This window comes from Mustela lutreola, chromosome 7 (assembly GCF_030435805.1).
Source record: "Mustela lutreola isolate mMusLut2 chromosome 7, mMusLut2.pri, whole genome shotgun sequence".
In the NCBI taxonomy this organism is placed as follows: domain Eukaryota; kingdom Metazoa; phylum Chordata; class Mammalia; order Carnivora; family Mustelidae; genus Mustela; species Mustela lutreola.
In genome coordinates, this window is record NC_081296.1 from 39,432,135 (window position 1) to 39,454,852 (window position 22,718).

Sequence of the window (22,718 nt, forward strand, 5' to 3'; positions counted from 1 at the left end):
ATAAGGACTTAAGAAGTGATAGAGATTCCCCTTCTAAAAAAAGTGTCTGTAGCTGCCTGGCATTGAGTTGGATGTGCCTACCTTTGTTTATAGAAGGGTGAGGAAGGACAGGAAGGGAAACACTGAGGCAGTCAGTGGGTTCTCCAGGGGGCGGGACCCCGTCTGGAGAGAGGTGGGTTTTGACTCCTGTGGGAGATTTTGCAGCTGGGCTTGATTTGTTGCCCCTGGACTCTGCCGTGACATGGAAACCAGGTGGAACACAAGAGCCTGTGCTCATTCCTTCAGTGTCTTTCAATGGAGAGCCTTTTTTTTTTTAAGATTTTATTTATTTATTTGACAGAGATCACAAGTAGGCAGAGAGACAGTCAGAGAGAAAGGGGGAAGCAGGCTCCCTGCTGAGCAGAGAGCCCGATGCAGGGCTCTATCCCAGGACCCTGGGATCATGACCTGAGCCAAAGGCAGAGGCTTTGACCCAGGAGTCCCTCAATGGAGAGCCTTTAACACATTTGTTTTTTGGTTTTATTTTTTTTCCCACTTTATTGAGTATAATACAGTAAAATGCACAAATCTTAAGTGCGCGGCTCAATTTTTAGGAATGAGTAAATTTGAAACCACCACCTAGGTTAACATCAAGAACATTTCTAGCCACCAGAGGGCTCCTCTGGGCCCCTTCCCAACCACCCCACCTCCCAACCCCGGAGGCAAACACGATTCCCGTTTCTGCCGTCTGGTTTGTCTGGCCTGTCCACCCATTTTGTATAAGCAGAAGCTGTGCTTGGCAAAGTTCTTTCACTCTACCTTTACATCTGTGACATTCATCCACGTTGTCACATGTATTGGCCATTCATTCTTGATTGCTGTTTTCCATTAAATGAATCTACCACAACTTATTAATTCATCCTACCGCCCACATACAGTTAGGGGCTCTTCTGAATAAAGCTGCTGTGAATTTTTTTTAAGATTTTACTTATTTACTTGATAGAGACACAGTGAGAAAGGGAACACAAGCAGAAGGAGTGGGAGAGGGATAAGCAGGCTCCCCAGTGAGCAGGGAGCCCAATGTGGCTAGATCCCAGGACCCCGGGATCATGACCTGAGCCGAAGGCAGATGCTTAACAACTGAGCCACCCAGGAACCCCCTGCTGTGAACATTTTTAATCATATCTTTTGGTGGACATTTCTGCTTGGTATACATACCTACGGGGGAATTGCTGGGTCACAGGACAGGTGAATGAGTGGCTTCAGTAGACTGTTTTCCAGAGTAGTTGCACCCATTTTACAGCCACCTCCCTCAGTTTTTGAACATATCACAAAGGAGCTTTTCCATTGGAGTATTCCCTATGGTCTTGCGGAAAAAGAGGAGCTCGACTCGTTCAGAAGTGATAAACCTCAAAGACGGGAGAAGCAGGAGCAACTTCCCAAACCTGAACAGGAGAGAGGACACCATCAGTTTTGTGTGTGTGTGTTTTGTTTTGTTTTGTTTTAATTTATTTGACAGAGAATGACATCACAAGTAGGCAGAGAGGCAGGCAGAGAAGCAGGCTCCCTGCTGAGCAGAGAGCCCAATGTGGGGCTCCGTCCCAGGACCCTGAGATCATGACCTGAGCCGAAGGCAGAGGCTTAAACCACTGAGCCACCCAGGTGCCCACCATCAGTTTTATTACCAGCTTCTGAGCATAAGTCATGTAGTCAGTGGGATAAAAATAGCAAATAAATACTGTTTATTGTGTGCAAAGATTATGTTATATTAATAATAAGCTATATTAATGTTATATAAAATGTGCTAATCATTTATATGATTCTTAGTATAATTATGAGATGTATAATTGAGTAAGAATCTAAATTTGCCTCCATGAGCCCCCTAGAGTAGCCATTAGTGAAAGAGTTCTGAAGTGGAAGTGTAATTTTTGTGGATGAGAGAGAGAGAAAAAATTTTTTTAAAAAAGGGCTCAAGTTGACTCTTGATCTCAGCTCAGGTCTTGATCTCAAGGTCACGAGTTCCAGCCCCACCTCGCAATCCACACTAGGTGTGGAGCCAAATGAGTGAATGAATGAATGAATGAATGAGTGAATTGATCAATCAATCAATCAAACCATTTGTTAATCAAGGGTCCCCAGTGCCGAGAAAGTAGGTGAAGCCCCAAAAGAGAGATGGGAGGGATCAGCAGAGGTCAGTGCTTGACATCAAGGAGGCCACTTCCAGTGGGCCATCTCCACACTCAACTCCCACCATGGAGGTGTGTGGGAGGCCTTCCCTATCTCCCAGTTATTTGCAGGACCTTTTTTTTTTTTTTCCAACCCAAGGGCTTTCTTTCTTTTCCAAGTGCCAAGTGGGTGGGACAGAGAAGTTGTGCACCTCTCACTTGTTCCTTCCTGCTTGTTTTTCTGAGCTAGGGAGTTTCAGAAAGAAGTAACCAGAAAGTCAAGTACAGAAACTGTTTTTCAAACTGCAGGAATTCATCCCCTAGTGAGTGTGAAATTAAATTTAGTGAGTAACCACTGGCCACGCTCTCAGCCTCTCTGTAGCTACCGCCCCCAAACCTAGCCACGGGCAGGCTCTCATCCATGCATGTGGCTTAGCCAAGTGCATTCCTAGGAGATGCTCCCCTGCAGCTCCAACAGACCTGATCATGTTCCCTCAAAACTGCATCTTCCTCCTGACTTTCCTTTTTTTTTTTTTTTTTGAAGATTTTATTTATTTACTTGACAGACAGAGATCACAAGTAGGCAGAGAGGCAGTCAGAGAGAGGAGGAAGCAGGCTCCCTGCTGAGCAGAGAGCCCGATGCAGGACCCTGGGATCACGACCTGAGCCCAAGGCAGAGGCTTTAACCCACTGAGCCACCCAGGCATTCCCTGACTTTCCTTTTCTTGATTCCCGCTTCTCCCAAATAGCACATCCTCTTTTGCTCCTTACATCCATCCAAGTGCCAAGTCAGACGCATTCTGACTCCTGGAGGCCCCTGCAACTGTTCTCTCCCTTCCATTCCCTATAGCCACTCCCAGAGAGCAGGACTCCCCTCCACTCCCCTGGAGGCTGGCAGTGTGTGCTTCCCTCCCTGATCGTGTACTCTGGACTCACTCTAGCTCTGCGTACAACACCCTCCTGCTCAAAAACCCGCAGTGACTCCCCTCTGCCTACCAAATCACATACGGCCTTCAGCTGGCATTCAAAGTCCTGGACAGGCCGGCCCACGAACGCTGTCCTAGCTTAGTCTCCCACCTTCTCACTGGCAGCAATCTGTTACACCTTCCAGACTGGCCTCCTGTCCTAGGTATCTGTAGAAATACATAGAGACATAGGTATCTGAACCCTCACTATCTGATGGGGGTGGTCCTCAGCTGGAATGGGGTCACTGTGCTGGGCATCCAGGGGAGGCAGCAACTTTGTCTTCTGCTCATTTTGGTCCCCACTCCTGCAACCTGGCACACAGGGGATGCTGGATTCATGCTTGGTTGAAGTCAGACCTTTGGGCCATCTAATCAGTGACACCAGAGACAGTGTCAAAGAGGTGGGGGTTGGGGGAGGGTAAAGAGGCGAAGGGACAGATGGGCAGGAAGGCTCGTGCTCAGGTCACCTCACGGGCTGGCTGGGGTGGTGCGCCTTGCTGTGCTGGCTCAGCATCACTTGGGACTGGTCCTGCAACGCCTCCACGTGCTCAGGATCCTTCAGGCCCCGAGTTTCTGGAGACATGCACCGGCAGTGAGCTCTTCTCCCAGGGCGCCCTGCCCGCCCCCGTCGCAGTCAGCCAGCGCCCTCAGGAGGGGTGAGGCCAGCCCTGCACCTCGCTCCTCCTGCTCCCTAGGGAGGAAGCCTTCACACCCCGGGCCCATGTGGGGTGGTGGAGGCAGAAGGAGAGGCAGAAGGAAATCACTGGAATTCCCATTCGTTAACCCCCAACCACATTTCCGTAAGGCTTGGGCAAAGACTCAGGGACCTGGTTTGAAGAGGACCAGGGCCTTCATGCAGGCGAACTCTGTGGGGTCCACCGCCAGCGCTCGGAACCTTGAGATTGTCTCTTGCAGGATGCGACTCTCGGCACCGGCCAGTGCCAATCGGCCCTGGGAGCTGCCGGCAGTGGAGGCCTGAGGCGGTGCCAGCAGAGGGCAGCTGTCCAGAGGCAGAGACCACTGTATGGCCCCGAGGAGGAAGAGTTCACTCCATGCCTCTTCCAGCAGAATCACCTGTGCTCAAAGAAAGAATGAGCATGATGGCTGAGATGCAACATCTGTGGCTCAGGCTGAGCCTCCGCTACCTTCTCTGGGGCGCTAGGAAAGGAAGGGCTGTTCCTGGATACCCAGACCATCTCCTGACCTCCATCTGACATTGACCCAGGGGCCCTGGGGCTCTGAGATTTGGTCTGATCTGGTCCAAATGCCTAGGCTCCAAGACACTCTATGCATTCCCTCCAGAGCCTCAACTGGAACATTTAGGAAAGCCTAGAGCCGTGGAAGTTGGGCAGCTGCAGGGACAGTCCCCACGGGCGTCCGAGCTGAGCGTGCTCAGGAGACTCAGCCTGACCTCTGAGCGGCTCCATCCAAGGCACTGGCCAAGGGCTGAGACCCTCAGTGCGCCTCTCTTCCTGGGTTTATCGTGACACATAAGCTCAGAGGGAAGTCCTATAGGTGAAAAGGTTAGGTGGGAACTCGAGCCCTGAAGTCACAGTCATCTGTGCTCCTAGAGAGCACCAGAGTCTCCCACGTGCACTACTGCACTACTGTGGGAATGCAGACTGCCCTGTCACACACAGAGGTACTCCAGGAGGAGAGAAGACCCAGGGGGTCACAGGCACTACCTTCAAAACCCTATGTAGCCCTAGCCAACATCATCCCCGAGAGACCATGCTCCCCTCTGCCCAGAGATGGGCTCGCCCCCAATGGTCACATCCCTGAGACATGGATCCCTGACCAACACTGACTCAGAGACACGTGCCTCCCAACTGCCGCCAGCCCTGAGCTCCAGGCACCTCCTATCATCACCTGCACAGGGGTGTATGCCCTCCCAACCCAGCTGAATCAAGTGCATCCCACAACACACACATACCTGATCGCGGAAGGGCAGGTTGGAGAACACAGGCAGGTTCTTGGCCCACTTGACAGCCATAAAGAGAAGGCGAGCCGATGTCTCATGGATGCTGTCCAGGCCACAGGGTGATGAGGAGGAGTATGGGGATGAGGGAAACTCGGGATCATTGCTGGTGACATCAATATTCTCATCGGCTGTTGGAGGAGGAGATGGGGACATTAACCCCTAGTCTGTGGCAGGGACAAGGGCTGCTCAGGGCCCCAGTTGCCCTCCCACTTACCATCCTCTGGCTCCAGCTTAGCACATGTTTCAGCTGTGATAAGGCTGGTCAAGAAGTGGTGGTGCCCGGGCGGGGTGAGGGCCCCAGGCCCCAGGGCTCTGGCTGCAGAAACAGGCATGGGGTCCCGCGGGCTGGGCCCTGCCGGGGGCAGGGGGGCCACCAGGGGCTCCAGCCGGGTCTCTGCGTCTGATTCCATGCCGGCCAGCCGGACCTGGGCCGTGCTTCGTGGCTGGCGTTCATTCTGCACAGCTGGGGAGGCAGGAAGGGTCAGGACCACCCCTCCTCGGTCTTGGACCGCTGTCTCTTCATCACTCCTCTCTGGGTCGGGTGCCCGACTCACCGTCCTGGTTCATGCCCTCCTGCAAGCACTTCTTCAGCCGGCAGGCCTGGCACTGGTTCCTGTGGGCCTTGTCCACCGGGCACATCCCCGCCCCCACCTGGCACCTGCCGGCAGAAGGGTGCCCACCCTGGTGTCAGCGTCCCACCCATCAAGGCCCAGGACTGTGGGTTTGGATATGTTTGGCCCAGCCCCTTTTTCCCAGAGCATCCCGCAGCCCTCCTGGGGTCCCACAGGGGCGGGGGCGGGGCGGGGGGGCATTGTGGGCGGGGGGTCTTGCCCTCCCCCCACCGGTAGATGAGCCTCCGCCGCACACTCCGCTTGAAGAAGCCGCTGCAACCGTTGCAGGCGTAGATGCCGTAGTGCTTCCCGCTGCTGCTGTCTCCACACACGCGACACTGCAGCGAGGGACCCACGCCTAAGGGGCAGGGGCCGGGCTGGGTCACTCCCCCTTTGCAGCGAGCCCTTCTCCCGACCTAGTCCTATTCCCAATCCCCACACACAGTACACACACCCTGGCCTCTCATCCAGACACCGCACCCTGCCACCCTCCCAGCCAGCTTCTCCCCTCCCTCCGCTTTGCAACCCAGGTCCATTCTCTGCATGCACCTGCTGGCCCGCCCCCCCTTCCTGGCTGCAGGTGGCCTCAGACTCCTCATCCCACATAAACCTCCAGGACCACACACCCCGGGGGGAGCTCTTAGGCCAGACCCGGAAGAATGCTTCTCTCTCCTTTCTTTTCCCATCAATTCAGCTGTCCTATCCTGGCTCTGCTGACCTCTGCCTTTCTAGGATTCTGAGTGTGCTGGCCTGGTCCCTCACTCTTGGCCACAGCCCTCGGAGCTCCTTATAGGGTCCCTGCCAACCTCGGGTCCACACTGCACTCCCCAAGGGCCCAGACCCTACCTCCAGGAAAGCCCTACCTGCCGGCTGGTCTCCCAGGCCCCATCTGCCGGGAGACTCCTTTCTGGAAGCAGCCACAGTGGCTGGCCCAGCCGCAGCCATGCTGGAGCTCGCGCTAGGGCAGTGGGCCCAGGGCTAGCGCGTCCCAGGGCAGCTTTCACCTTCCTTCTGGAAGGAGGCCTCCCGAGTGGGCCCAGCCTCAGCCTTTCTCTTTGGACCTCTGTCCCTCTCTTGGTGCTCCTGTCTCCTACTTCTTCTCCCCCTCCATGGCCCTGGTGGTCTCCCTCCCTCCCAAGCCTCTCCTGTCTGTCCCCTTGTCTCCTGTCTCTCCGTCTGTCTAAACTCAGAGCTGCCCCAACTTCCCCTCACAGCAGCGGCTCTGGCTCTAGGAGATTTCTCCCAGGGCAGTGCTGGGCGCAGCTTATGATCCTCTTAATCTTTACTGTCTCCACAGGGGATCAACCAGCCACACCTGCAGCGTTACCAAGGTGCCCCCGGGGCCCGTGGGTCCCGCTGCCCCCCCTCGCTACCACCCCCTTGCTGCCCAGTGTTCCTGGTCCTCTCTGCTCTGTGCTCTCAGCCTACTGGCCCTCCAATGCCAAATCTTGAAGGGAGGTGTAGATTCCTGGTTCCCCAGGACTTTAAGTCTTTTTGAGCTGCTTGGCGTGTGTCTGGGAACAAGTGCGTATCTGGGAGCTGTGTGTCAAGTGGGTGCGTGTGAGGTTCAGTGTTCACTGTGGCTTCCGCTTTCCACCCTCAGGTTCCCAACTGAGCCCTTGATAAGGAACCACGTAGGGCCCAGGACCCTCAGATCCTGGAAGGGTTCTCCCCACATATCTAGCATGGAGGTGGGTCCCATCACACTAAGAAAGGGTCTCCTATAGGGTCTGGGGCTGGCCTGGAGGCAGGAGGGCCTGGGGCCCAAGATGGAGAGTCTCCTTCAGGTCTAGGAGGAGCGGAAGAAGCTGTAGGTTCCTGGGGAGCAGGGCTCTCAGGACAGGGGAGGGCGTGAGAACACAGCCTCTGAGCCTGGCTCCAGGCAATTGGGTGGCCTCCCTTCCTTTCCCCGAGCCTGCCTCACCTTCCCAGGCAGGCTGACCTCTCTGCTGTCCCCAAACCCCAATCTTCCCAGCTCAAGCCCAGTGTGATTGTGAGATGAGGAGGCCAAAGGAGGAGCCTGGGCCTCCTTGGACCAATCCAAGAGGGAGTGTGGAGAGAGACCAGACAGCGCCAAATTTCAATCCCTGCTCCCACTCAGGCCGGTCACACGGCCCAGCCCTGAGCACGTGATTTAGCCTTTCTGAGCTTCAGTTTCCATGTCTGTGAAAAGGGGTATCGAAAGTTTCAGAGCCCAGTACTCAGTAAGAGCATAATACACGATAGGGGCAGTTATGATGATGATTTCTCTGAGAAGGTCACAGAGCAAGCCTCAGGAAATTTGCCTTTCCTTTCCCTGCTTCTCTATCCCCACCCCCATGCTCACCCCCACCCCTCCCTGCCCAGGACAGAGCAGCCCTGGGGTTGGTCGGGAGGGCACCACCTACCCTCAGCAGACCTACTCACTTCCGGGGGTGAGGGGCAGCGCTTGGCCCAGGCTTAGAGCCCAAGGGGGAGAGGAACAGTGAGAAATTTCTGGAAGGATCATGGAGTGAAGGGGACAGAGGGGGAGGGGCAGGGCCTTTTTGTAAGTGGGGTTAACCCTCACTGTGACAGAGAAGCACTACTGGGGATTTGGGAAGTCAGCTCGAGGGACTTTGTGGGGTAATCCGCTTTCTGGGGCCTCAGAAGATCGAGGCCGCCAGGTGGAGGTCCCGCACCTGACCTCCCCTGCCTCTGTGCTCACCTGCACCCCTCCTGACAGAGAGCCCTCAGAGCCCTCCTCTGCACAGTCTCCAGCTCCCCCTCACCTCCGCAGGCACAGGCATATCCCTTGAACTTGATGGACGGGTCCCTCTTTCCCAAAGCTTGTCTCTCCCACTTCTGGAGCATGTCTTCACCTTCTTTGTCCCCACTCTGAATGGTCATCACCTCAAGGTGCCCCAGAGCGGGGCCCAGAGGACTTTTACACCTCTCCTTGGACGATCTCGCACACACGCCTAGCTTCCATGACCCCTTCACACCTGCCTGGGTCTGGGCTGGAGCTTCCCCCCACAGACCCACCTAGAGTTCAGGTGTGGAGACCAACTCCACACACCTCAACCAGCCCGTCCCCACCTTGTCCACGGAGATGGTCACCGAAGCCCCTGGATCGAGGGGCAGCTCTGAGCATACATGGGCATCAGGGAGGAAGGTGCCCAAGGCTGAGCTGAGGGCCTTGAACCTGGAGGTCTGGGCCAAGGAAGAGCCGCTGGGAAAATCAAGGCAGCGTGGGTCATGGGAGAAAGGGAAGGGGAGGATTCGAGGATGGCGCCTTCGTGCAGGTCAAGTGTCCTCAGACGCCTTTGCATCGCCAAGAGTAGGAAGGACAAAGCAAGCAAGAAGAGTGCTTACGCAAACACTCCATGATACCCAAACCTCACAGCAAACCTCAACCCACAGGTGAGGAAACTGGAGTCTCTGAGAGGTGAGGCAAATCGCTTCTGGCCACACAGCTGCAGAGAGGGGAGAGGAGCCTGGGGGTGGAGCTAGGAGTTTGAACCTAGTGTCTGGTTCCCAAGCTCCTGCTTTCCCGCTGGGCGCCTTCCACACAAGGCTGGCCATTTCTTTGGCTTTAGCAGCAGAAGGTGGGGGTGGGAGGGGCAGAAATTCCAGGGCCCAGGGCTGGATCTTGTCCTCAGGGTTGGATCTCAGCCCAGGTCACCTTCCTCTCCTCAGCCAATGGAAGGTTCCAGGGACTGGGTTCAGAGCATGTAGATGAGAAGGCACTTAGCACACGGTAGCCCTTTTATTTTATTTTTTAAAAATATTTTATTTATTTATTTGACAGAGAGACGGTGAGAGAGAGAACACAGCAGGGAGAGTGGGAGAGGAAGAAGCAGACTCCCGCTGATCAGGGAGCCCGATGTGGGGCTTGATCCCAGGACCCTGAGAACATGACCGGAGCCGAAGGCAGATGCTTAATGACTGAGCCACCCTGGCGCCCCACAGTAGCCCATTTTTAACTTGTTTTTCTTTTCCTGACCATCAGTAGTGGGTATGTGTTACTTAGAATGGCGAAAAATAAATCCATCAGAATAAAAACACTAGCGGTGTTTGACATGCCTGTTTGTCTGCGGTTTGGACTTTATTATGTTGATTTCAGCCCGGGTCCTCTGTCACCCTGACCCTCTGTTCTTGGGCAAGTCAGGCCCAGCCAGAGCCTATATGGTGCCGGATGACAGACAGCCCAGCAGGGCTGGGGTAGTGGCTCTCTCCCGATTTGTGACCACCAGCTGCTGGGGCAGACGCCAGAGGATTACCCAGCCCAAAGCCTTGAATCTGCTGACGAAGCCACCAGAGGCCACCTTATCACTAATACAATTATTCCCCCAGGGGACAGGTCAGCAACTTCCCTGACTCCCTGGAGGTCTGGGGCAGGTAGGGCAGGCAGTGGGGGATGGATGAGAAAGGTTGCAGGTCTGACTTTCTTCCGGCCAGTAAAGCCCCCTGCCCCAGACTGTCTGGGGCCAGTCATATCCTCTGTCACTGGGTCCCAGCCCTAGAGAGTTGCCCTTGGTGCTGTCGGAGTGAGGAGGAATGGTTCTGGGATGAGGTCAGGTTGGCTGGACTGAACACCACAGTCCAGGAGCCTCGGGCTTCCAGTTTGGGGCAAGCCTCATTTGTGGCATTTGGTCCTGGTAACATATTTTCTGGGGTTTCTTAAAAAGTCTCTTTATTCCCCACCCATGGATCTTTGGGATCTGGGAGAAGAGATAGCCAGTGATGCGCTTGTGGGCTCTGGACCTCAGGAAACTATCCCATGGAAAATCTCACAAAGATTTAATTATAGGGCTGGTCCCTGCAGCAATTTTAGTAAAACACCCATCTGTAGACAACGGGCTACACCCCAGAAGCTCCATCCTGACAGTGGAATGCTAAGCAGTCATTGCAAATGGTGGCATTTCTATATTCATTTACAGGGAAACACGCCCACAGTGTTTCAACTGGAAAGCCGGCTGCAAAACAGCATGCTTGATTTCATGCGGCTCAGCAAAGGGAGTTGCTGGCCAAAGATCACGGAACTCCTTTCTCCTTGGTAGGACCTCAGTCCATCAATAGTTTCTTTCTCTAGAATGGTGAGTGGAAGGTTCAGGACTCCCAGAGGCAGATACCAGCAGCAGAGTTTCTCAACAAAGCCTCTTTCTTTTCTTTTCAAGATAACATTTAGAAATAATCAGATCTTCCCCGGCATAGTTTTCACAGCCCTTGGCTTGTGAAGTCCTTCCTCCAGAATCATTTTAAAGGTTTGAGCAGAGCTGGAGAGGCTCCTCCTTCTGTCCTAGGGGAGCAGACAAAAGGCAGTCTGTCCCGGACCCCGGCATCTGATCTGCAGCCCCACACTGGGGCTGACCCCCTTCCTCCTTTGTCCTAGGTGACTGGCATGAAGGATATCTGTTTGACTTTGTCCCCCACCCCCGTGCCCCTAGAGGTGAGCTTCTCCTGTGTCTAGTATAAAGATAAGACAAGCAAAAGTTGTCACCACAAACAGAAACGTTGCTATTGTGTTTGGATGTTTAATAATCAACTCGTATTATAATTGTAAGCAGGATAAAATAAAGCTTTTTTTTTTTTTTTTTAAAGATTTTATTTATTCGGGGCGCCTGGGTGGCTCAGTGGGTTAAAGCCACTGCCTTCAGCTCAGGTCATGATCTCAGGGTCCTGGGATCGAGCTCTGCATCGGGCTGTCTGCTCAGTGGGGAGCCTGCTTCCTCCACTCTCTCTGCCTGCCTCTCTGACTACTTGTGATCTCTCTCTCTCTCTCTGTTAAGTAAATAAGTAAAATCTTAAAAAAAAAAAAAAAAAAAAAGGGAAATATTTGTGAAGAAATTGTTAAGCATTCCTCTGTGAAAATGAGAAGTTTCGATTTTATTCCCTCATTAACCGAGGGGAGGGCTAGAATCTCGAACCGAAGAGCGAGGCAGGCCTGAGTCCTGCCTCATCAGAGCGGTTGCAGTAGGGGGAAGCCTGGTCTTGGAGGCGCCCCTTCCCTGCACCAGCTCTAGACCCTTCTACGCTGTGCTGGGGCCTGCGCTGGAGGCTGGGGAAGGGTCCTGGCAGGGGGAACCCCGGTTGTGGGCAGCTCTTTGAAAACCAGTACAGAAGTGTTTTGGAAGTTTAACAACAGGGATAACCAGGCCAGTGTATTCTACCTGACTGACCCTCCTGGTTCTAATATTTATCATCTCCTAGATATGAAACAACCTTAGGCAGGGTTTTTCAACTTGGGCCCTATTGACATTTTGAGCCAGAATATTCTCTGTTGTGGGGGCTGTCCTGTGCTTTGTAGGATGTTTAGCAACATTCCTGACCTCTCCCTGCTAGATGCCAGGGCAGTCCCTTCTCCCCAGTGGTGACAACCAAAAACATCTCCCAACATTGCCAAAAATGTCCCCCGAGGGGCAGAATTGTTCTTGATTGAGAACCACTGGTCTAAGCCATGTTATTTCCTGCCCTCTTGGACACAGTTCACCAAGTCTGTTTTCACAGATGCCGGAAGCACTGCCCAAGACAAATGTCCACGAGGAGCCCCCGGCCATCAGGCATGTAATACTACCTTCGGTATGCAGACACTGGAACTCTCTGGAAGGATGCTCAAAGTGTTGACAGAGGTTTCTCTGAAGGCGAATTTTACTATTCTTTTCTCCTTTGTATTTTTCTATGTTGTTTGGATGTTTAATAATGGACATGTATTATAACTGTAATCAAGATAAGGCTTTCTCATGTTTTTGAAAGAGACTGGCTAATTTGAAGTAAATATGACCTATAGTAATAATAATAACAATGGCAGATATTTATTAAAAAATTGTTATGTATGGGGCTCAGTGGGTTAAAGCCTCTGCCCTCGGCTCAGGTCATGATCCCAGGGTCTTAGGATCGAGGCCCACATCTGGCTCTCTGCTTAGTGGGGAGCCTGCTCCCCTTCCTGTCTCTCTGCCTGCCTCTCTGCCTACTTGTGATCTCTGTCTGTCAAATAAATACATAAAATCTTAAAAAAAAAAAAAAAAGAAGGAAATGGTTATGTAGCAGCCATGGTTCTGAATGTTGGTCTGTGAGAACTCATTCAGTCCTCATACCACCACCATCCGACAGGCATTATCACTATTATCCTCCCTTTACAAACAAGAATGACAGAGAGGTTTAGCGACACAGAGTTAGTAGGTGACAGACCTGGGACAGACCTGGCAGGTAAAGTGGTTATTTTAGAAGAATGCATCTGCCCAAACGTAAGGGAACAAAAATGAGAATATCATATTGACAAAAGCCACCTTCATACATTTAGTAAAGAAAATCTCCTCCAGACACATTCTGTATCCAGGTAAGTTGAAAGAAAACAGAAGGTATTTGGGGCTATGGAAAGCCATTTTGAACTACATTTCTCTTCTCAGCTTTTCTAGGAGATGCAGATTGTTCGATTCAAACTGCAATAAAATTTATAGAGAAAAGGAAAAGGATTATTTTCCAGAAAACGTCTTGGTTTTCTGTGTTTGCTTTCAATGGGATGGCTCTGGGGCTGCAGCAGGAATGACTAGGGATCCCTGGACGCATCAGGCTCCCTGCTTGGTGGGAAGCCTGATTCTCCCTCTCCTACTCCCCCTGTTTCTGTTCCTTCTCTCTCTCTGTGTCTCTCTGTCAAATAAGTAAATAAAATCTTTTTAAACAGTTTTTTAAAAAATGACTGGGGGTGACTTGTAGTGTGCATGTATGAAGCTGTGAGTGTGTGTGTGTGTGTGGCGAGAACCAGGCCATCCTGTGATGAAGGTGGGCTGAGATTTGCTATATTGGCACAAAAATGCCGTCTCTGCCTATGTCAGTTGTGGCTTAATCTTGAGATCCCAGACAACGTTGTGACAGCTCCACAGGCTTCTAGAATTTGTCCAGAAAGAACGATTTAGTTGATCAGTATTCAAACATAAACTTGGCACATTTACCTTCCTGATTTTGATATTGACGTAACTGTATTTTCTGACCTTACTTATTAGCTATATTTATTAATTTGGTGAAAATGCTCAACTGAGGTAACAGATACCCAGTGCCTCCCCACAGAAATGAGGGATATATTGTTTAGAACATTTTAGAAAATGCATAGGCTCCAAGCAGTTCTCCCTAAGATGGAATGGGATGGGAGGGGGCCTGCCCCGTGAGCCAGCGTGCAAAGGTCTACCGGATCCCCATCACAACAGACTCCCACAAGAGCAGGGACTTCGCATATGCTGTTCTGGCTCCCCACTTACCTTCCAAGGGGTCTGAAAGACCTGCTTTTTAGTAGGATTTCTTTACACAGACACCACACTGAGAGATCAAGATGTTGGTTTCAGTCAGTATGCGTTCAGAATAGCTAAGTATGTATTTTAACGTAATAAATTATGGCCCATTTCCAAGATGGCTATTCTTCTGCCCTTGGAAGGGGTTATATGGAAAATGTCATGTATTATGTATTATGTCATGTAAAATGTATTAAAAAACAAATATGTTAAGGAATTGTATTAAATTTAACTTGTTATGACAATGGTATTGTGCTCTGCGTAATGAAAAAGAATCCTGGTCCATTAGAGACATATCCTAAAGTATTTACTGGTGAAATGATTCAGTGTCTTGGATTCGCTTTTTAAAAATGACAGCACAAAAATTTTGTTTAATAAACAACTGACCCGACGAAGGAAGTATATGAAGACAGAAAGAATAAAGTTGGTGGTTGCCGATGTGGGAGATGGGTCTATGGTATTTCACTGAACGATTATCTCTATGATTTTGTTTGTGATTGAAGTTTTATATAATAAAACATTTATTTAAAAACACGCATATTTTCAACAACAACTGAAACAAACAAAAATGTGGTTGATGACTTTGGACATACTCTCTGGCCTAAATCTTCTCTTTTTCTCCCTTTTCTTCCACCACCTCTGCCCTAAATCGGTCTTCACTGATCATTTTGATCTTGCTATGTAGTTTTTGAGGAGCTAAGTTGAAGAGGGTGATGCCACAGTGGAAAATTCCAGGTGCTGCAGGCTGTGGATGGGTTTGGCTAGTACACACATCAGCGCCCCCTCCTGGAAGGAGTTAAAGGCAGCAGGGCCCTTGGCTTTCTAACTGAGTTGAGTGCCTGGCTTTAAAAAAAAAAAGAAAGTTTTGGTGCTATTTTGTGACTTATTTATTTACTTATATTAAAATTTTCCAGCTTCATTAAGGTACAACCAACCTATAATATCGTGTAAGTTTAGGTGTACAATGTGCCAATTTTATTTGATACATAGGTATTGTGGAATGATTACCACAGAAGCGTTAGCTAAGACCTCTACTGCCTCACATGAGAACATTTAGCATCTTCCAAGTATATAGAACGGTCCTTGTCACTATAGACACCATTCTGTGCCTTCCATCCCCAGGACATACTCCTCTTATAACTGGAAGCGTGTACCCTTTGATTGACATGTCTGCTTTCCCTCTTTCTCCAGCTAGCTTACTCTCTCTCACACTTGAAGAGGCGGCCCAGTGCCTCCCCTCAGGCCAGACTCTCTAACGTTGCTCCCCACATTCCAGAATCACGATCAGAAACTATCCCACTCATCTGTGTTTTGTTGTTAGTGTTTGTCTTCTCCAGCTAGACCATAAGCTTTACGAGGTCAGAGATCTCGTCACTCTTGTTTAAGGGTTTGATGTGTGGAATCAGCCTGATATGTTCAACGGCTGACTGACTGCGTAACTGAAAGCTTCCTCCACCTCCCCACAGTTTGCTGCTCCTTTCTCTGACCCTCTTCTCCTGCCTCTGCTAGAATCCTCTCACTGCCTCAGACCCAGCTGCTCCCGGGCCACAGTCTGGAGCGGGGGATGCTCTTCCTTCCTGCTGCTGTCACCCCCCTACCCAAGGCCAATGTTGCCCTTGTTTCTGTCACTGGAGGTTTAAAACATTTACTTGAGGGGCACCGGTTATAACATTTACTCACCTCAGTGGGTTAAAGCCTCTGCCTTCGGCTCAGGTCATGATCCCAGGGTCCTGGGTTAGAGCCCCGCATCGGGCTCTCTGCTCAGCAAGGAGCCTGCTTCCTCCTCTCTCTCTCTGCCTGCCTCTGTCTACTTGTGATCTCTGTCTGTCAAATAAATAATTAAAATCTTTTTTTTAAAAAAAAACACATTTACTTGAAATTGCAAACCAATCAACTTAGATATTCTCTTGGGAAGAGAGACGTAAAAATGAAGAGTTGCTAATAATCGAGATAAGAAAATAATGTGTTTTAATAAAAGGGACTTGTCTGGCCAGAACAGAAAACTGGTCATATAAACTACCTCAGAACTGAAGGACATTTTCCTAGGGATCCTTCCCTGGTTCCAACGATGTTTCCACACCGATTCACCGGGGAAGCAGTCCCAAGGTGCGCTGAGCAAAGGGGCGTACACTTTACCCAGAACACCTCCGCATTTGTGTTTTTTATAATTGGTAGAATTTAGTTTGAAGAAGGATTTCCTCTTCATATAAAGCAGTCAGAGGATTGCAGGATCCTGAGGTAAGATACTCCACGTATTTGCTGTGTGACCTCGGAGAAGCCTCTTAACCTCTCTGGGCTGGTACGATAAAGAAATAGTGGCGCTAAGAAACCTTACCTGTTTGAAGACAGGAAATGGAGTTAGAGGACTTCTCAAGCTCTCTGGGATAGAAGATCCCTGAGGACAGTGACGGTAGCCCTAGTCAGAATAGTAGAGGTATAGCGCCATCTACATGCAATAACCAGAAAGGCCGCAAGGGGTAGGTGTTACTCCATGAGAAAAGCTTTGCTCCGAGGACTGTTTCCCTTTCCAAGTTCTCTAGCGTGAGAGACTGGGAAATTTCTTCTTTGAAATTACAGAAAAGGAAAAGAAAAGTCTTCAGTACTCTCAACATCAGGCAGAGGATTGAAAATCTTTTTTAGTGATGAATCCCGGCAAAGTCACCCAGTGTGTGATGCAAGCTGTGTTTTTCTACCAGAGCATCAAAGAAGAGCTTATGTGATGGACCAATTAGCAGGAATATGATTTTCTGTATTTTAGAGGGGATTGCCTCCGGGGCCAGGTTAACAGGGGTTGGGGGGGTGCATTGAGAACAAAGGACATTTTCTGTTAGGACGTGGGCAGGTACCTTTGTCCTGTCATAACTGTATTGGTTGCGGGGAGGATGAAAAAACGAAATTAGGCAAAAACACAGCTCGGTGCAAGAGATCCCATCTCACTTAGATGTTAGGGGAAGAGGTCGGAAGACACAGAGGTGACGAGGGTGTTGACTGCTTGGCGCCATGGAGACAGGGAAGCTGGAGAGGGTTCTGAGCAGCTTGTGCAGGAGGGGATGACTGAGATCACCCGGGAGAGGGTCCGAGTGATGATGGAGAGCAGATGCCCTGAGCCTGGCAGCCAGAGAACTTTCTGGACATAGACCTGCCTGTCGTTATCCCCAGAGTTTGGTCATCACCAGAATAAATGAGCTGAACATTCCTGAATCCATGTTGGACCTACCTGTCGGGGGCCTCGGTCAGGGAGGCGCCCTGGTGACCTTCATGAAGACCTGCATGTGTGGGTGATGACCAGCCCTTTGCTGCCTTGACTGCTCGCCCACCTCTTGCAGCAGGTCGGGGGAGGGGGGCAGGGTGTCACCCCCTGCGGGGTGACCATCGAGGCAGCACCCGGAAAGCTATTTGGAATCACCTGATGCTTCTCTTTCTGCCCCAGGGGTCCTGTCCCTGTGCTTTAACAAAGTCACCTTTTTTGCACCAAAGATGTCTCCAGAATTCTTTCTTGGCCATTGGCTCTGAATCTCATCAACATTCCAAAACCACATCACCTCCTGCCCCTCTCCACCACACCTCATCCGTCTTCCCAGCTTTGCGGTTTCCCACAACACATATCACACCTGCCATGCCATGCAGAAGTCACCTGTTCGTGTCTTTAATTTCGGCCACCCCCGTTAGCGCATGAGCTCTCCGAGGGCAGTCTTATTCCGCTTGTTAGACTGCTACATATTCGGCGCCTAGCAGAGCATCCAGCAGAGTAAATCCTTGTGGAACGAGTGAAAGATCATAGTGACTGGGGAAGCAACAAGGCAAACACAGGTGGCTCCTTAAAGCGTTTTCCCTGGAGGCAGCGGTGTGAGGATGTCTTTGTGGGTAAGTGTCAGAGAAGCGGGCTGCCCGTGGGCCTGAGTGTGGCCTGAGGTGGGTGAGCAGGTTTCTCCCGTTTTGCTTCCTGAAGCTCCCAAGGGCACAGTTTCCTCCTGGGTGGCAGGTGGAGTCCTGCGATATGGCTCAGGGGTCCCAATCTGGAGGACTTGAGGGCCAGGCCTCTGGGGATAGAAGCCTGAGAACCCAACCCAGGTTTAGGGTTTGGGCCTGGGGCATGTCAGGCCCCACCTGCCGAGGCTGAGGCAGACTCCAGGGAAGGAGGTAGGGCAGGGGCTGAGTGGAGGGCAGGTGTGGCTGGCATTCGGAGAAGACCAGGGCAGCGTGTGCGCCCACCCTTTAGAGCGCTTTACCGTAGGCTTTGGGCGACACCGCGTGGGGACCCGGGGCAGGGACGGAAGGCTTCCCCGAAGCCCCCCACTGCCAGAAGCGAGTTCGCTGGGGGCTTTCCGGCCAATTCTTGGAGCTTTCCACCCAGATCGACATGGATTTGGGCAGAAAGCTTGTAAGAATTGGCCGGCATTGAGTGGCCATTCCAGCCGTGCGCCGGGCCGTGCTGAGAGCGCTTTCCCCTAGGTGTGCGTTGCAGGCATGGGAGACCGCACACCGGGCCCACACCGCTCCCAGAGGCCCCCCGCAGAGGCGAGCTCCCAGAGACACAGTTGAGTTAGGGTGTAAGCCTGAGCCTCAGGCTCTGGCTACTTTCGGCAGAATGGGGCGCCGAAGGTGAGGGTGGCCTGAGGTGGGCAAGGAATTTTCTCCCGCTCTGAGTGTTTTCCTGCAGTTCCCAATGGCTCGGTTTCCTCCTGGATGGCAGGTGGAGTCCTGTGGTATAGCTCAGGGGTCCCCAGTCTGGAGGGCTTGGGGGACTGGCCTCTGTGGACGGAAGCCTGAGAACCCAACCTAGGGTTTGGCTTAGGGCCCAGGGGCATGGCCGGCCCCATCTGCCTGCGCTGAGACCAGCACCCCAGGGGGCTGAGGGGAGGGAGGATTTGGCCACGCATGTGCCTGGCTTTTAGAATGCTTTCTTGAAGGGTTGGGCCGCGACTGCTCAGGATCTTGGGCCAGGCACAGGCTGCTCCTCTGAAGGCCCACGCAACCGGAAGGGAGTTCACTTGGGGTTTCTCGCCAATTTGCATGAACTTTCTGCCCAAATCCATATCGATTGGGGCACAAAGCTCATGAGAATTGGCCAGTGTTGTCCAGTGATTAAGGCCACATTGGCGCCCGCTGTTGAGAACGCTTTCTGGCTAGGTGTGTGTTGCAATCATCCGGGGAACTCGGGCCAGGGACACCCAGTTTCATGGGTGGTGAGGTTAGTAGGAGAGTTTTTGGGAATTCTCCTGGATAGAGGCATGCTGATGGCTTCAAAGGGCTTGGCGTCAGGAACCCTGGGGTGAATTTCCTGCCTGATGCTGGGGGAGTCATGTTATCCCATAGGTCACAGGTTTTCCATTTCCTCCTTAGGAAATTGCTGGCAGGAAATGTTCTGCTTAAAGCAGAACCCAGCTGCACTGTCGCTGGGCATGCGAGCTGTTGCAGGGACTCTAGAAAAGAGTATGGTGGTAAAAAAAAAAAAAAAAAAAAAAAGAATATGGTGGTTCCTCCAAAAGCTAAAAACTGAATAACCCTCGGATCCAGCAAATGTAGTCCTAGGTATTACCCAAAGGACCAAAAAATGCACATTCAATGGGACACAAGCACAGTGATGTTTATAGCAGCGTTACCAACAACAGCGAAACTATGGAGGGAGTCCCAATGTCCATTCACTGAAGAAAGGAGAGAGAAGATGTGGCATATACCTATACCTATATCTATACCTATATCTATATCTATATACAATGAAACAGGACCCAGCATCAAAAAGAATGAAATTTTACCATCTGCAAGGATCAATCTAGAGTGGATTAAGCTCAGCAAAATCAGTAGGACAAGACCAATACCCTATGACTTGACTCCTATGGAACTTTCAGAAAGAAAACAGATGAACATAGTGAGAGGAGAAAAGCCAAGGAGGAAACAGACTCCGTCTTAGAGCACACACCGAGGGTTGCTAGAGGGCAGGGGAGTGGGGGGAAGGGTTCAATGGGTGATGGCTATTAGGGAGGCTGTTGTGATGAGCTCTGGCTGTTCTACACAGGTGAGGAATCACGAAATCCTACCCCTGAAGCAAAGGGATTACCACTGCATGGAAACGAATTGGAATTAAAGTTAATGAAGGAAAGAAGACCATGTTCTGCTTCACGAGGAGGGAGGTAAAAATGGAGTGATTTTCGCTCTCCTGTTCTGCAGACGATCGTTTTCAAACACTCTGTGGTAGGATACGCTAGTTTCTTGTTGAATGAGGAGTCCACAGAAAGCTGCCGTGAAAGATTCAGATCTCAGAGCACGTACATGTTCCATTCACTTGTTCCTTCCAGTTTGCCCAGGTACAAAGGGAAGTGGAGAGACATGGGACAGGAGAGGAGAGGAGGCGTTAAGCATTCAGGAGGCGGCCTTTTGCCTTTTTCATGAACGGCTTGGGCCAGTGTAATTTTGGAAGAAGGAGGGGATCCCAGAGCTTTGCTGAGGCGGGTTCCCTGGGGTGCTGAGTTGAAGGCAGGGTCAGTTGGCGTGTCAGGCTGCAGGTTTTGTAGCCGGGGGCTGCAGAGTTGGGGTTGTTCTTGGGGGGGGGGCATGCAGGTTTCGCCGGCTCTGAAGGGTTCTGCACAGCTTTAAACGGCACAGTTTCCCTCTGGGTGGCAAGCGGACTCCTGGGGTATGGCTTGGGGGTCCCGAATCTGGAGGGCTTGGGGGACAGGCCCCTGGGGACAGTAGCCTGAAAACCCAACCTAGGGTGCAGGAAAGGGTCTAGGGTCATGACAGGCCCTATCTGCCAGTGCTGAAAACGAAACCCGAGGGGGCTGAGTAGAGGGAGGGTTTGGCCACCCATGCTCCTGGCTTCTAGAATGCTTTCTTGCAGGGTTCAGGCCGCGACCACATGGGACCTCTGGCCAGGCCCAGGTGGCTTCCCTGAAGCCCCACGCAGCCAGAAGCAAGTTCTGCCAGAAGTTTCTGGCCAAATCTTATGAGCATTTTGCCCAAATTGATATTGCTTTAGGTAGAAAGCTCGTGAGAATTGGCTGGCGTTGTGTGTTGATTCGGCAGTGCTCGCGCTCGCGTCTGCTGTTCAGAGCACTTTCTTGCCACGTGTGTTTTGCAGCCATGTGGGAACTTGGCCGGACCCATTCGTCTCCCCTGAGGCCCACCGCTGAGGGGAGCTTTCCAGGGCCAGAGTTGAGGGAGAGGCTCAGGCTGAGCCTCAGGCTCCATGTCTGTGGCCCAGTGGGGCACTGAAGGTGGGGGTGGCCTCAGGGGTTGGGGAGGATATATGCTGGTTTCTCCCTCTCTGAGGGTTTGTGCAGCTCCAAACAGCACAGTATCCTCCTGGGTGGCAGACGGAGTCCTAGGTTGTGGCTCAGGGGTCCCCAATCTGGAGGGCTTGGGGGCCAGGCCTCTTGGGACAGAAGCCTTAAAACCCAACTTAGAATTAGGGTTAGGGGCTAGGGGCATGGCAGGACCAATCTGCCAGCGCTTAGGCGGGATCCCCAGGAGGCAGAGTTGAGGACAGGCATCATGGGGCGCGTCAGGCTCCGGGTTGGTGACCAGGGGGCCACCGAATATTGGGGTGGCCTCAGGGAGGCATGCAGGTTTCTCCGGGTCTCAGAGTTCTGTGCAGCTGCACATGGCAGTTTTCATCTGGGTGGCAGGTGGACACCTGGGGTGTTGGTCTGGGACCCTGGGGGACAGGCCCCTGGGGATGGAAGCCTGAATACCCAGCCTAGGGTTCGGATAGGGCCTAGGGGCATATCAGGCCTGATCTGCCAGCGCTGAGACGGGCACTCCAGGGGGTTGTGTAGACAAGTGTTTGGCCATGTGTGCTCGTGGCTTTTAGAGCACCTCCACACAGGGGTCGTGCAGGACCACTCGAGACCACGGGGCAGGCACAGGAGGCTCCCCTGAAGTCCTGGACAGCTGGAAGCGAGTTCGCTGGGGCTTTCCAGCTGATTCTCACAAATCGACATCGATTTGGGCAGAAAGCTCCTGACAATGGGCCGGCATTGGGCGGGGATTTGGGCTTCGCGTGGCTCTGTGCTGAGAGCACTTTCTTGTTAGGTGTGTGTTGCCTCCATTAGAGACCACGAACTGGGGCCACATGGGTCCCAGAGCCCCCCTCAGAGGTAAGTTCCCCAGGGGCAGAGTTAAGTTAGGGTGTAAGCCTAAGCCTCAGTCTCCGGATTTTTTGGCAAAAGAGGGTGCCGAAGGTGAGGGCGGCCTGAGAAGGGTGAGCAGATTTCTCCCGCTCTGAGTGTTTCCCGCAGCTCCCAACAGCTCGGTTTCCTTCTGGGTGGCAGACGGAGTCCTGTGGTATGGCTCAGTGGTCCCTAATCTGGAGGGATTGGGGGGCCAGGCCTCTGGGGACGGAAGACTGACAACCCAAACTAGAGTTAGGGTTCGGGCCTTGGTGCATGGCAGGCCCTATTTGCCGGTGCTGAGGAGGGATCGCTGGGGATCTGGTCAGAGGGTATGGTTCAAAGGAGATGTCAAATCTGGGTTTGTGGCCCAGGGGGCCGCTGTTTATGGGGATGGCCTCTGGGGTACATGCAGGTTTCTCCTGCTCTGAAGGTTCTCTGCAGCTCCAAAGGGCACAGTTTCCTCCTTGGTGGCAGGTGAACTCCTGGGGTGTGGCACAGGGGTCCCCTATCAAGATGGCTTGGGGGCCAGGCCTCTGGGGATGGAAGCCCGAGAACCAAACCCAGGCTTAGGGTTAGGGCCTAGGGGCATGATAGGCTGGGGCTGAGGTGGGCTGCACAGAGGACTGTGTAGAAGAGAGGGTTGGTCCGCATTCAGAGGTGATC

At 52.2% G+C, this 22,718-nt stretch overlaps 1 protein-coding gene across 1 annotated transcript; it reads right to left on the reverse strand.

The window, feature by feature from the left end:
* Positions 1-1,291: 1,291 nt before the first annotated feature.
* Positions 1,292-6,649, reverse strand: NR2E3 (nuclear receptor subfamily 2 group E member 3). The gene is made up of 8 exons (XM_059179592.1): positions 6,565-6,649; positions 5,933-6,059; positions 5,645-5,748; positions 5,305-5,553; positions 5,043-5,218; positions 3,937-4,183; positions 3,577-3,682; positions 1,292-1,424 (listed from the first exon to the last, which is right to left on the reverse strand). Exons 1-8 carry the CDS (start codon positions 6,644-6,646, stop codon positions 1,292-1,294), a joined length of 1,224 nt encoding a protein of 407 aa, XP_059035575.1. The 5' UTR covers positions 6,647-6,649.
* Between the last annotated feature and the right edge of the window lie 16,069 nt (positions 6,650-22,718).

Bases quoted from the DNA above. Each gene is read 5' to 3' on its own strand.
- NR2E3 (XM_059179592.1), bottom strand. From the start codon at position 6,646: ATGGCTGCGGCTGGGCCAGCCACTGTGGCTGCTTCCAGAAAGGAGTCT. The intron at 6,060-6,564 runs GTAGGGCTTTCC...CCTGCCCCTTAG, and splicing joins CCTGGGAGACCAGCCGGCAG to GCGTGGGTCCCTCGCTGCAG. The intron at 5,749-5,932 runs GTGGGGGGAGGG...TTCTGCCGGCAG, and splicing joins CGGCGGAGGCTCATCTACCG to GTGCCAGGTGGGGGCGGGGA.